Here is a 12,007-nt window from a genome sequence, read left to right on the forward strand (position 1 = left end):
CTACTTGCACAGTACAGCTTGGGCTGGGCTAACTGTGAAATACCAAAAGGCGATTGATAATTTTAGGTTATTCAGAGCGTAGTCTATGTCACTGTTTATCATATACTTTTTCACACAGGGCACCTGTTCTTTTCCCTGGGGGGCAGTTAGGAAATAAATAAGTAAAATTATTGTATACCCAATTCTCCTGGCACCTCTACACCCCTGCTTACGCAATAACACATCGTTATTGTTGCTGTGGTCATTGCTGAATTACTGTCTTTTCGTAAACCCATTCTCCCTGTCCTTAGCCTATGCAGATGTTCCGGTTTTCAGGGGAAATGGAAAAAGAGCCTGTGACGCGACTTCTGCTTTTGGACATTAACAAGGCGACACTCCATCTTAACTCCTCCACATTTACCGGATTGGTTGAACAGTGCAGAAGAGAACCTCCCTCAACAGTTTTTTTTCCTTATCGTCAAGACCAGCATATAGGGGGTCTAGTTTCAGGCGTTTCTTTTATGACTGCTACGTTAGGTTACAGGCGGGGAGTCTGTGTCTGGCTGGGTGTGGGTCTTTGGAATGTCCCTAGGCCGGGCCTTTATGAGGCTCATCCATACCACCACATTATAGACCCTGTCGCCAGGCAACAGCAGGTCCTAAACCGTTACCATGGCAAGGGCCCATTGAGTGACGTTGCTGGTCCTGTTTGCCTCTTTTCTCTCTGGAATGGGGGTCATTTTAGAGGTGCACCCCCAACTCTACACCCCAGACAATCCCAAAATAACAGCCCAGCCCATTCCCGAAAGACCATACTGCTTCTTTGTGCAGAAACCCCAGATACACATCAGAGTCTGAATGCCTATAGAGGGGGTTATGGGAGTGATGCGATGCCTAGGTTGTCCTCAGCGAAAAGTTACATTGAACGTTTGGGAAAGTCATCTGCAAGTGCACACTAAGATGTTTATTCACAATGGAGTTCTATCAAGTGGTTCTTTGCCACTTTTGGCTAAAATGTCAATTGCATAGCCTACATGCAGTTGTTGGACATAATTTCTCTCTACTAATAATGTCGTTGTCTTTTTTTTACCAAAATATAATCAGCCCAACTCATATCTACCTCGATTCAGTTGAGCTGGTGAATGACCTTTACATGTTCTAGTTATACGTGGGCATATGACCCACTAAGACTCTTATGTGGCCAGCTAAACTATAAGTAAGCTTTGAAAATCCAGCCAAAGCTTTGAACACGGGGCATTCATAATCAGCTCTGAGAATACCAATAGCTTACATGCCAGATGTTTTTGTTAATTAAGTTAAACCTGAATTTTAGGATTTGCATAATGTAGGCCTAGTATTTTAAAACAATAATTACAGGAAATCATTTTATTTGAACTCAAAGATGCCGAAAGTTGGGAATATATTTTAAGAGAAAAGGTCAGAACTTTTTTTCATCTCACAAAAAAGTTGTTTTGCCACCATAAAATCAGCCAATTTTACAACCCACAATCACAATCACACAGACAGGCCTACAAAATCAAACCCCTCCATTGGCGGGAAAGTGCGATAGTGGTGGAAAGACATCCGAATTTGCTCGCCTTTTAAACAGCGCGGTGGATTGAGAAAGAGCTGTCTGAAAGGGGGATGGGTCGGGGAGTATTGTGTGTTTAACAGCAGAGCCCCACTCTTGCTGAATGGGTATTGTCATCTAGATTTCTATAGTTCACCAAAATACTTTCTCCTGCTGGGGAACTCAACGCATCACGCAGGCGTCAGGCCCAGACATAAATAATATTGAAGATTTGCAAACTACATGTTCTGATGCCCTATTTATTATATTAATTAAACTACATTTCGATTTGTTTAAATAAAACACGGTAGAACAAATACATTTAAGACGATATCAGTTTAATCTCAGTTTAACATTGGAAAGAATATTGCATGAAATATATAATGGATCTTTACATCAAACATCAACAAAACCAGTTAGTAAAACAGCAGTGTATTCATACAAATCCATGACAAGAAACACATCCAGCACAGCTTCTACATACAGATATAAAACTCACATTTGCAAACTTTTAAAAGTTTCATCTGGACATCCTATATTTGGCATCTAAATCTATGGTCCTAATTTTTGTAAAATAGATTATATTCCACTATTATAAGGACGCCTGAGTTGTGTTTCCTTAAAAATAGGCCTAGCCTACATTTATTTTTTTTAGCTCGTCCCACAGTGCCATGAAGCAAAAATCCACTGTCCAAAAACCTTTCAGGTGGTTTGGAGTGCTATCACTCCGAAATCATAGTAACTGAAGCCTACACTGAAGTAAAACAAAACAGTGGATATATTCAGTCGTATAATCTTCATAATGGTAAACATTTCAAAATGCAAGGGATTATGAGCGATCATAGAAAATATAGACTAGGACATTTAAAAATGCAGGTACCTAAAACAAAGACGCTCATTTTTGTCATTGGCTATCACTTTATATCCAGACGTTTATGCATAGTCTCCAAAAAGTTTATTTTCTGCTGTTTGAAAAAATGATGAACGAATATGTTATCCAATAGTGTGTTTAGTTTATAGTCAGTGTAACAAAATGATGCTTTAATTGATTTCAAAGTTCAGAGTAAACTGCAGGTGCAAAAAATACGTTTAAAAAAATAGTTTTTCAAAGATCACAGCACATTTACGCACAGCATAGCTACCCCATCCCGAGGGTGGGAAGCAGGGCTACACGTAATTCCTTTTGTCATAGTCTCCGGTCCCGTTCGGTGTGGCCCGTTTGGTCGGGGAATATTTGGCCGAATAGCCCGAATTCCCGTCAGAAGGACAAGAGCAGCAGAGTAGCGCGCCCCCGATCAGCAGGAGCGCCGTGGCCGCCCAACCGATGTAGAGCGCGGCCCCGATCTCCCTCTTTTTGGACGCAGGCACCTGTGGGTTGTAGAAGTCAGAGATGATGTTGTTGGCCATCCAGCAGAGGGGAACTAACACAAACAACCCACTGGTGATGTAGATGACCCCTCCGGCGTTTACCACCCGGGTTTTGACGTTCTCGGCGCTAATGCAGTTGGTGCACTGCGCCCCGGCGATCACCACCATCAGCCCCAGCACGCCAAACACACACGAGATGACGGTGAGGGCTCGCGCCGCCTGCAGGTCGTGGCCGAGCGCAAGGACCGAGTCGTGCACCTTGCACTGCATCTGGCCGGTGCTCTGCACCACACAAGACATCCAGAGCCCATCCCAGATGGTCTGAGCCACCACAATGTTGGCCTCGATGAACGCCGTTACCTTCCACATGGGCAGCCCGCACACCACCATCACCAGGAGCGAGCCAATGACGCACAGCCCCAGCCCAAGGATCTCCAGTCCAGCGGACACCATCTTCGCTATTTTTAATGGATATTTGTTATAATTTGTGTCCTCCTCTGTGCGTGAACAACGCGTCTTTATGTGGATGCTGCGCTTTGGAATATCTGAGCTTCAGACAGATTCAGACAACGTCGATTTGTTTGAGACTCCTTACATCACTCTTGCTACAAATAGTCTACAATAGGCTGTCGTATGTTACTGACTGTAAAAACAACTGGACTCATAGAGCGGCTTGACCAATTATATGTTTTGAGTGGGGTGGGGGTGACAACACAAGTGCTAAAGCCAGAGGAAAAACTTTCACCCAATCAGAAGTCCCCCATCCTCTCAGCACCAATGAGGAGGCAGGGATGTTGGATGAGAACGAACAAAGCCAGGAGACCGCATTTTGTGCGTGCGTGCGTGTGAGAACAGTTAGTCGGTTGAATATAAGGTTGGGAACAAACGCAGAGGACTTGTAAGACCCTAGGCTGTAATAAAACATATTCTAACCAAGTTGCTCATTACTGGAATAGCCTTCACAATATCTAAATTATATGACTTTGAAGCAAACATAATTGCTGGGCTCTTATTTCCAATTTAGTCGAATTTAAGAACATACAATTAATTGGTTATACCCATAGCCAGACCCATGGGCTACTGTATATGACTCTGGTTCTAGACAGAACTGCATCATTTAGTATGACATTCGATGTTATTGATTTTTTTATTTTTAATATTGGAACATTGTAATAATAGCCGAATAAAAAACAAAAACACCACATAGCCTATGTAAGGGCCCTAGACATAGCAGTTAGGATTGCCTACTGCTGTCGACAGTATGCTGTTTCCAGGCTACAGACTGGACTCACTGGACCATAAGCAGGTGTAATGTTAGTTGCATTACAAATGTAGCCTACGTAATGGCCCCAACCAGAGCAATTAGAATTACCTAATGCTGTGACAGTATGTTGATTGTAGGCTAAAACTGGACTCACTGGACCATAACCAGGTGTAATGTTAGTTACATTACAAATGTTGTTTTTGCTTCTGGTGGGTTCAGGGCATAATTAAGCATATACACATTTTCATTTACGTCATTTAGCAGACGCTATTATCCAGAGCGATTTACATGAGCAATGAGGGTTAAGTATTTTTCACCAAATGTATGTAAACTTTGTTTAAACTCAGTTGCCTGTATTCTATATTTAAATGTTGTCTATCACTAGCAGCACCATACCACCAAGTAACATTCTGAGTAGTCTATGTGTAAATGTAGCCTACTTGGCCATTAAAGGTGATTCTGATTCGAAACAGCGAACTTCAGATTATTGGCCCAACGCCTCTAACCGCTAGACTAGCTGCCGCCTGTTTCAAATCTAGACTAAATCTATATGTTAGAACATTTCTTGAAATATATTTAATTGGAAAAAAATGTTTAAAACGATGCACGCTCTCCTTGACTGTTTTGTTTTCCAAGTTTGCATCGACTTCAATTTAAAGTTTTAATTTAGGATACTTTCCGTAGGCTACATTAGCATAGACAATGATTTTTACAATGTTACTGTTGACAAGCGTGGAATCACAGTGCTACTTCCTACACAATAATGTTTGCGAAATAATGTATCCTCCCACGAACTCCCATATAATAACGTGTAACAACCAAAGCGTGACATCATCAAGAACGATATCCTCCTCGTATAGAAACTGAGAAGTATGGCTGCCATCTTGGATCTTGAATTACCTTTGCATATTGTGATTCCACCCTGGTTTGAGCCGAAATGAACCCAGTTGCACTGCCTCCCACCCGTGAAAAAAGACAAACGGGCGTCATGGGATGAGGGCGGGACATTGGAGCTGTTTCCGGAGTCCCTTCCCTGGCCTGGGATAGAAAGAAGAGGGGGGAAATACTTCTGTTTATTTACATTTCATAAGTTACACACAGGTAAGGTCTCAAACGGTCGTATATGAATGCTTGTCTACCAAATGAGTGAGAGAAAGAGAGAAAAGGGATGAGCTTTTAGCGAGATCAGATAGTTGAAACTTGGCAACATGACACCACTCACTCACTGGAATAGCAACCTTTTCATGCTAAAGTTTGACATAAAACAAAGTTTCATAGTGCTTCGGAAGTTGAATTGATAGGCCTGTTTCCTATTTACAATAAGGTACACTGTTTCCATGTAAAGTATATGAAATTATGCCTAACATATTCGCCGTAAATTCTTCATAGTGTCGTGTTTGGAATATGTCAATCTTTCCCAAACTGGGTGTGGACGTCAACTAGTAGACAACAAAAGGCCAAAACATTTCCGCTACATTAAACATCCTAATTTATAATTCGAAGAAGTAACTTTTTGTTGTTGTTGAAAAATACAAAATCTTTATAAAAAATCATGAACCACACATTTCACTTGTGACAATATTGACTTTGACACTGCATTATGTAAGTATGAATGAATGAGGGGTAACTATCCCCAGAGGTATGGTCCAATTGTTCACACAAAAAAGCAAAGTTTGGTAAAAATGTGGTATATGGATGATGGTCATGCTTGGTCATGTTTGCAAACAAACTATGAAGGAAAATAAGTAATTTTTTAGCTCTTTAATGAAAAGAGGAGCAACAATTGCTCAGCTGCAAAGTGGTAAGCCTCACAAGCTCATGGAGCAGGACTGCTGAAGCGAGTAGTGTGTAAAAATTGCCTGTCCTCGGTTGCAACACTCACTACTGACTTCCAAACTGCCTCTGGAAGCAACGTCAGCACAATAACTGTTCGTTGGGAGCATCATGAAATGGGTTTCCATGGCCGAGCAGCCGCACGCACACAAGCCTAAGCTCAAAATGCGCAATGCCAAGCGTCGGCTGGAGTAGTGTAAAGCTCGCCACAATTGGACTGTAGAGCAGTGGAAACGCATTCTCTGGAATGATGAATCACTCTTCACTACATGGGAGTCAGATGGAAAATCTGGATTTGGCGGATGCCAGGAGAACGCTACCTGCCCCAATGCATAGTGCCAATTGTAAAGTTTGGTGAAGGAGGAATAATAGCCTGGGGTTAGCCCTTTAGTTCCAGTGAAGGGAAATCTTAATGCTACAGCATACAAAGACATTCTAGACGATTCTGTGCTTCCAACTTTGTGGCAACAGTTTGGGGAAGAACCCTTCCCTGTTTCAACATGAAAATGCCCCTGTGCACAAAGCAAAGTCCATACAGAAATGGTTTGTCGAGATCGGTGTGAAAGAACTTCACTGTCCTGCACAGAGCCTTGACCTCAACCCTATGGAACATGTTTGGGATGAATTGGAACACCGACTGCAAGCCAGGCCTAATTACCCAACATCAGTGCCAACCTCACTAATGCTCTTGTGGCTGAATGGAAGTATGTCCCCGCAGCAATGTTTCAACATCTAGTGGAAAAAGCCTTCCCAGAAGAGTATAGGATGTTATAGCAGCAAAATGGGGACCAACTCCATATTAATGCCCATGATTTTGGAATTAGATGCTTGCCGAGTAGGTGTCCACATACTTTTGATAATGTGGTATGTATGTAGGCTACTGTATGGATGTAGTCTGTGACCAAAACATGTGTTGTTGTACTGAGTTCATTTCAATTCCTAGAACCTGACATAACCGTTAAACATCAGATTTATCATTGACCTCTGACGGTTTAGCACGTCCTGATAAAATACATTTTATGTTTAGACAACTCCACAATAACAGTAGGAAACAATAATAAGTATTCTCATTGTGTGTGTCTCTGAGCTAAGAGATGGCGGAGGGCCACTATTGAACAGCTATCATCCATCTTGGCTCATATCTTTTGGCTCAGGGAGTCTATGAACACTTCATTTCCCTCTGTTTGAGTGGATGGAGATTATAAAAGGGAAGCCTTTATTGTGAATGTTTAGGTCGTGATAGGAGACCCTTATACTGAACTCAAAGATGGTGGTAGTTTAGGTAGAGGTTGCCCATGAGCACAGATCTTGGATCAGCGTACTCTCTAAATTCTGACCTTATCCATTATCGGGGAAACATAAAACTGGTGTTTTATCAGTGTCAAGTGGCAAGTTCCTCTTACTCCTGAAAAATGCAGACTGCCTCCCAAATATCACCATATTCCCTCTTGTAGTGCACTACTTTTGACAAAGAGCTCATAGGTCCCAAATGACACCCTGATACCCATCGGCCATTTGATTAACCTCAGTGTGAGCCGTCTCTTTCTCTAGTCTTATCTCATAAGGACAGAGCTGAGAGGGAGCCCTCTGACACCACTCATCAAGGAGGGACGTTTCCTTTTGTTTTGTAGTATGGTGTGAACGGAAAAACAACATGAATCAGACTGACATGTCCAAGTGGAGATCCAGAGTGGTGCTCTCAGTAATTGTACTGTACAGGATATGTTGTAATCCTCAATACTGGCAAATGGACAGTGGCATGGAAGAGGATTTGTGTCCACCCATAGAACAGTCTAGTTCTAACCTCGTAGAAGGATGTCATGAAGATATGCTATGGGGTCTGTTTTCTTTCAGTCTTTCTAAGGATCTTTGGTGCTTTGGTAATGGACACATGCTAAACTTAACTACCCATACATTATGGAAGTTGGGTCAGTACTGAGATGTTTATGCATTGTAGGAGTGGTGTAGTAAGAATTTCAGGGTAAGGCCTACACTTGTTGTATTCGGCACATGTGACAAAGTTTGATTTTAGTTTTATGATTTCACAACATAAATAGAAAAATGTGACATTCTATTTATATTGCTCTGCCATTTAACCCTGTGATCCCATGTTGGTCATACAGTAGCTAGGCCTTTGTGCATAGTGAAACAATGTTATGATAACATTTTTGCTTTGCCATCAAACCCTTCTGTTGCTTGACTATTTCCGCTTCTGTCCGCATCATAATAAAAGGGCCATCCTGTGCTCTGTACTCTGTCTGTGTTATGAACAGCCCTGCTGGTTTCCGCTGGCTTGAAAGGCTTTCTCGTTCCGCCCATTGTTGTGGTTTTTCTTTTCATTGCTTGTAGAGAGCTCCTGAAACAGAGTATAACAGCTTTATTATTGTTGCCCACATCACCTCGTGACCCCCAAAGGACCACTTATTACAGTCAAGCCTCAAACCCCCTACTGTGTATGTGTGTACATGTGAGTCTGCCAACTTTCTTTTTATGAGGCTACGTTCAGTTTATTAGTTCGCTGCCCAGTCATAGAATAGCTCAAATTAGAGTGGACATTTCAAGAAGAGGTTCTTAACCAAGAGACCAAATTAAGCAAAAATAGAATTCAAAATAATAACTCATTTATATAGATTTTCATAGGTCTCAAAATTTACGTCTGGCTTAAATTTGTTAAGTTACTGTGTGGCTAAGAGGTAAGGTGTATAGATTCACTGCCACCACAGCCCCTCCAGCTAATAAATCAAGTGTAAACCTCACATGCCAGGATTTTGGCTTAACTAAGGTGGCATTTTTCCTTCTTTGCCAAACTGTTTAATCTCCCTCAGGTCTCCCTTAAATGGGTATTATTAAGTGAGTATTATTGCCGCCTGCCTCCTGCCTGTATCTCCCGTAGTGTTGCCTTTGTGTTAATACCACAGCGATAATGGAACAGCTTAATTAATCTACTGCTGGTTCCCACAGAGACAGTCCAGGAATAACACGTGTGTGTGTGTGAGTGTGAGTGAGTGAGTGGACGTGTTTAACTATACTTGTGGGGACCAGATTTGGTCAAACAAAAATTTGACCAACTGGGGACATTTTGTTAGTCCCCACATGCTATTTCTAGGGGGGTTAGGAGCTAGGGTAAGGGTTAGGTTAGGGAAAATAGGATTTTGAATGGGACTGTCCCCACAAAGTTAGTTGTACAAGACTGTGTGTGTGTAGGGCAAACTCATTTGGTTGCGGGTAAAAAAAAAAAAAAACTGACATAATACAGTATGTTTCTTGCTTTTGCATATTCAATAAATGCATTGTAACTTGTATGGTATGAAGGCCACAGAACGTAGCCGTAGATAATAGATGAATAATAATAATGCTGTGAAATAAATGTAGGCTATCCCTCGGATGCAGGCCGTCTCACCCCGTGCTGCCCGCTATGACCTGCTAAGATCCATATCGCAAGCTGTTGACTTGTGGGCCCCGTCCGTCAGGCATGCCACTGACTGACCCTAACCCCCTCTGTGCTTCGACCCCTGATAGTGTGTGTGATTGTGGGCCAGTGGGGCCGCGGGTGGGCTCTTGTTCCGTCTCTTACCCAGGCGGAGGGGTGATCTGTATGAAAAGCCTCAGGAACCTGGGTGATAAACAGCCATTGTTCTCCTGAGAGCTTGATGAAACAGAGAGGGATATCTGGCCGTGCCGCCTGCCGCAGACATATGAGGTCCTGCCACCATAAACAATAGATCAGTGTTGTAGTACTCCCGTCTCGAGGCCACATATTGAGTGTCTCGGTTTCGGATACATTTGTACTTGGTCTTGACAGTGAGCACTCATCATTTCTTCACCAGACCAGCGGAGTAAAAAACTCTTATCAGCTTCCATTCAATCAGCGGATAAAACCACTTTGCCGGGCCAAATATATACACTCCTTTCTTGAAACATTATCTTAACAGCCTTTATCTATTATATACATGTTTGCGCAGTGGTGAACCTATAGGCCTTCAGTGTGTGACAAGTTTGTGATTCTGAAAGGACAGCAACTGTAATACCAGCGCACTCATGTAGGAGAATGCACTTTTTGTAAAACACAAAGAGCCATTGGTGTAGTGGAGGGTATACCCAGGTACAAACTGTATACCCACTTGTTTTCAGTGGGCATTGTGTATACTCACTTCTTAATCCCTTCTGTTGTGTATCAAAGTGGTGTAGTGGAGGTATACGACTTATCAATCATGTAGTACAATAGAGAGATCATGCACAAAGTAGCCTACACAATCACAAAGCATGTGAAATATATTCACATTCGCGCCGCACAGATGTCTTAGTTCAGCGGAATATCATCTGCAAGCAGCAAGAGTGTGCAGCTCTCAGCTGGTTTTAGCTTGGAGCAGCTCACAGAAGTATAACATCGGTAGCTAGTAGGGTAGGAAAGACATTTATATCTACCAGTAAATGCTAAGTAAGGCAACAATGGGTATGCAAACCAGGTATTTAAAAAGTTTAGTCCCAAGTGTTGGCTAGTAGACCATTTGTGATGTGCAGTTGTCATCATGTGCTGTTTGCATCAGGGGCATAGACATGGATGGGCCTGGGCCTGACAAGCCCACCCAATCAGATTTGATATGGTTTAAGCGTTGTTGTGGACTTAGACCATCACGATTTTGAGAGTGAAAATCTGAAATATCTATAGGAAAACTCATTTAAAAAAAACACAGGAAAACACAGGATTTTTCACACAGGTGCCTTTCCTTTGCTGGATGGGGAGTTTGGGAACTTTTTGGCAAAATTATAGTAAACCCACTTCTCCAGGTACCACTTCTCCACTGCATAGGGCCGATGGAAAGACAGCAGTCATACACAGCATGATGTTAAAGGATAAGCAGTCCATAAACTCTGACATAAGACAGTAGGTCCCAATCATAAGAATACAAAAACACAAGCATTAAGCATTTCCCAATTGAAATGTACAACTATTACTTCCCATTGCAAAATGGTCAGACAGGTGTTTTCTAATTTGTGTGGAAGTTGCAAGCTAGCCAAATTTTGCCAGTTAGCTTGGGTTCTTCGATGGGACACGCATGCATTAGGCTACCATTGCCCATCGTTTATCAGTGCAATTTTGACAGCCAAATAGCTGATAAAGTTTGAGAGCATTTGTCTAATGTTCCTTTGTTAGATTTTAGCTCATCTTGCTCTGGCTAGCATTAGTTGTTGATCTTGTGGATGTGCGTAACTGAGGGAGAGAGCGCCTACTTTTTCATGGTTGTTTGATAAATAGGACTGTAAAGTTCCCAAATGTAAGAGGACTCCCGTGGTGTTTACATTTACAGAAATACATTCAGGTGTATTGTTTTGAATTTTGGCAAATTAAATGTGTTCTAATGATCTAAAGTTGCACTGTTGCAAACACACAGTAAGGTTAAAAGTGAATGATGGCAGGCCCATGTGGCAAATGGCTTGTTTGTATAAAGGCCTATTGTAGCTCTGACTGGGTGTGTGTGTATACACACACACACACACACGTATTTGTTACGCTGCCGATTTTGCAGGTTTTAATACTTAAAGCATGTAGAGGTCTGTAATTTTTATCATAGGTACACTTCAACTGTGAGAGACGAATCTAAAACAAAAATCCAGAAAATCACATTGTATGATTAAGTAATTAATTTGCATTTTATTGCATGACATAAGTATTTGTTACATCAGAAAAGCAGAACTTAATATTTGGTACAGAAACCTGTGTTTGCAATTACAGAGATCATACGTTTTCTGTAGTTCTTGACCAGGTTTGCACACACTGCAGCAGGGATTTTGGCCCACTCCTCCATACAGACCTTCTCCAGATCCTTCAGGTTTCGGGGCTGTCGCTGGGCAATACGGACTTTCAGCTCCCTCCAAATATTTTCTATTGGGTTCAGGTCTGGAGACTGGCTAGGCCACTCCAGGACCTTGAGATGCTTCTTACGGAGCCACTCCTTAGTTGCCCTGGCTGTGTGTTTCGGGCCGTTGTCATG

At 42.1% G+C, this 12,007-nt stretch overlaps 2 protein-coding genes across 2 annotated transcripts in view; one reads left to right on the plus strand and one right to left on the minus strand.

Moving 5' to 3' along the window:
• Positions 1–1,866: 1,866 nt before the first annotated feature.
• cldn5a (claudin 5a) lies at positions 1,867–3,974 on the minus strand. Its single transcript, XM_021621820.2, has one exon. It carries the CDS (start codon positions 3,368–3,370, stop codon positions 2,717–2,719), a length of 654 nt encoding a protein of 217 aa, XP_021477495.1. The 5' UTR covers positions 3,371–3,974; the 3' UTR covers positions 1,867–2,716.
• Positions 3,975–5,127: 1,153 nt separating this feature from the next.
• The window catches only part of zgc:63587 (uncharacterized protein LOC393431 homolog), a 39,550-nt gene continuing 32,670 nt past the window's right edge, over positions 5,128–12,007 (plus strand). The window contains exon 1 of the mRNA XM_021621819.2: positions 5,128–5,282. The gene's annotated coding sequence lies outside the window, so the exon portion shown is untranslated. The remainder of the gene's footprint in view (positions 5,283–12,007) is intronic.

Source organism: Oncorhynchus mykiss, chromosome 11 (genome assembly GCF_013265735.2).
Source record: "Oncorhynchus mykiss isolate Arlee chromosome 11, USDA_OmykA_1.1, whole genome shotgun sequence".
Taxonomy (NCBI): domain Eukaryota; kingdom Metazoa; phylum Chordata; class Actinopteri; order Salmoniformes; family Salmonidae; genus Oncorhynchus; species Oncorhynchus mykiss.

What these genes read in the sequence shown, in the direction of transcription:
- cldn5a (XM_021621820.2), bottom strand. Translation starts at nt 3,370, where the DNA reads ATGGTGTCCGCTGGACTGGAGATCCTTGGGCTGGGGCTGTGCGTCATT.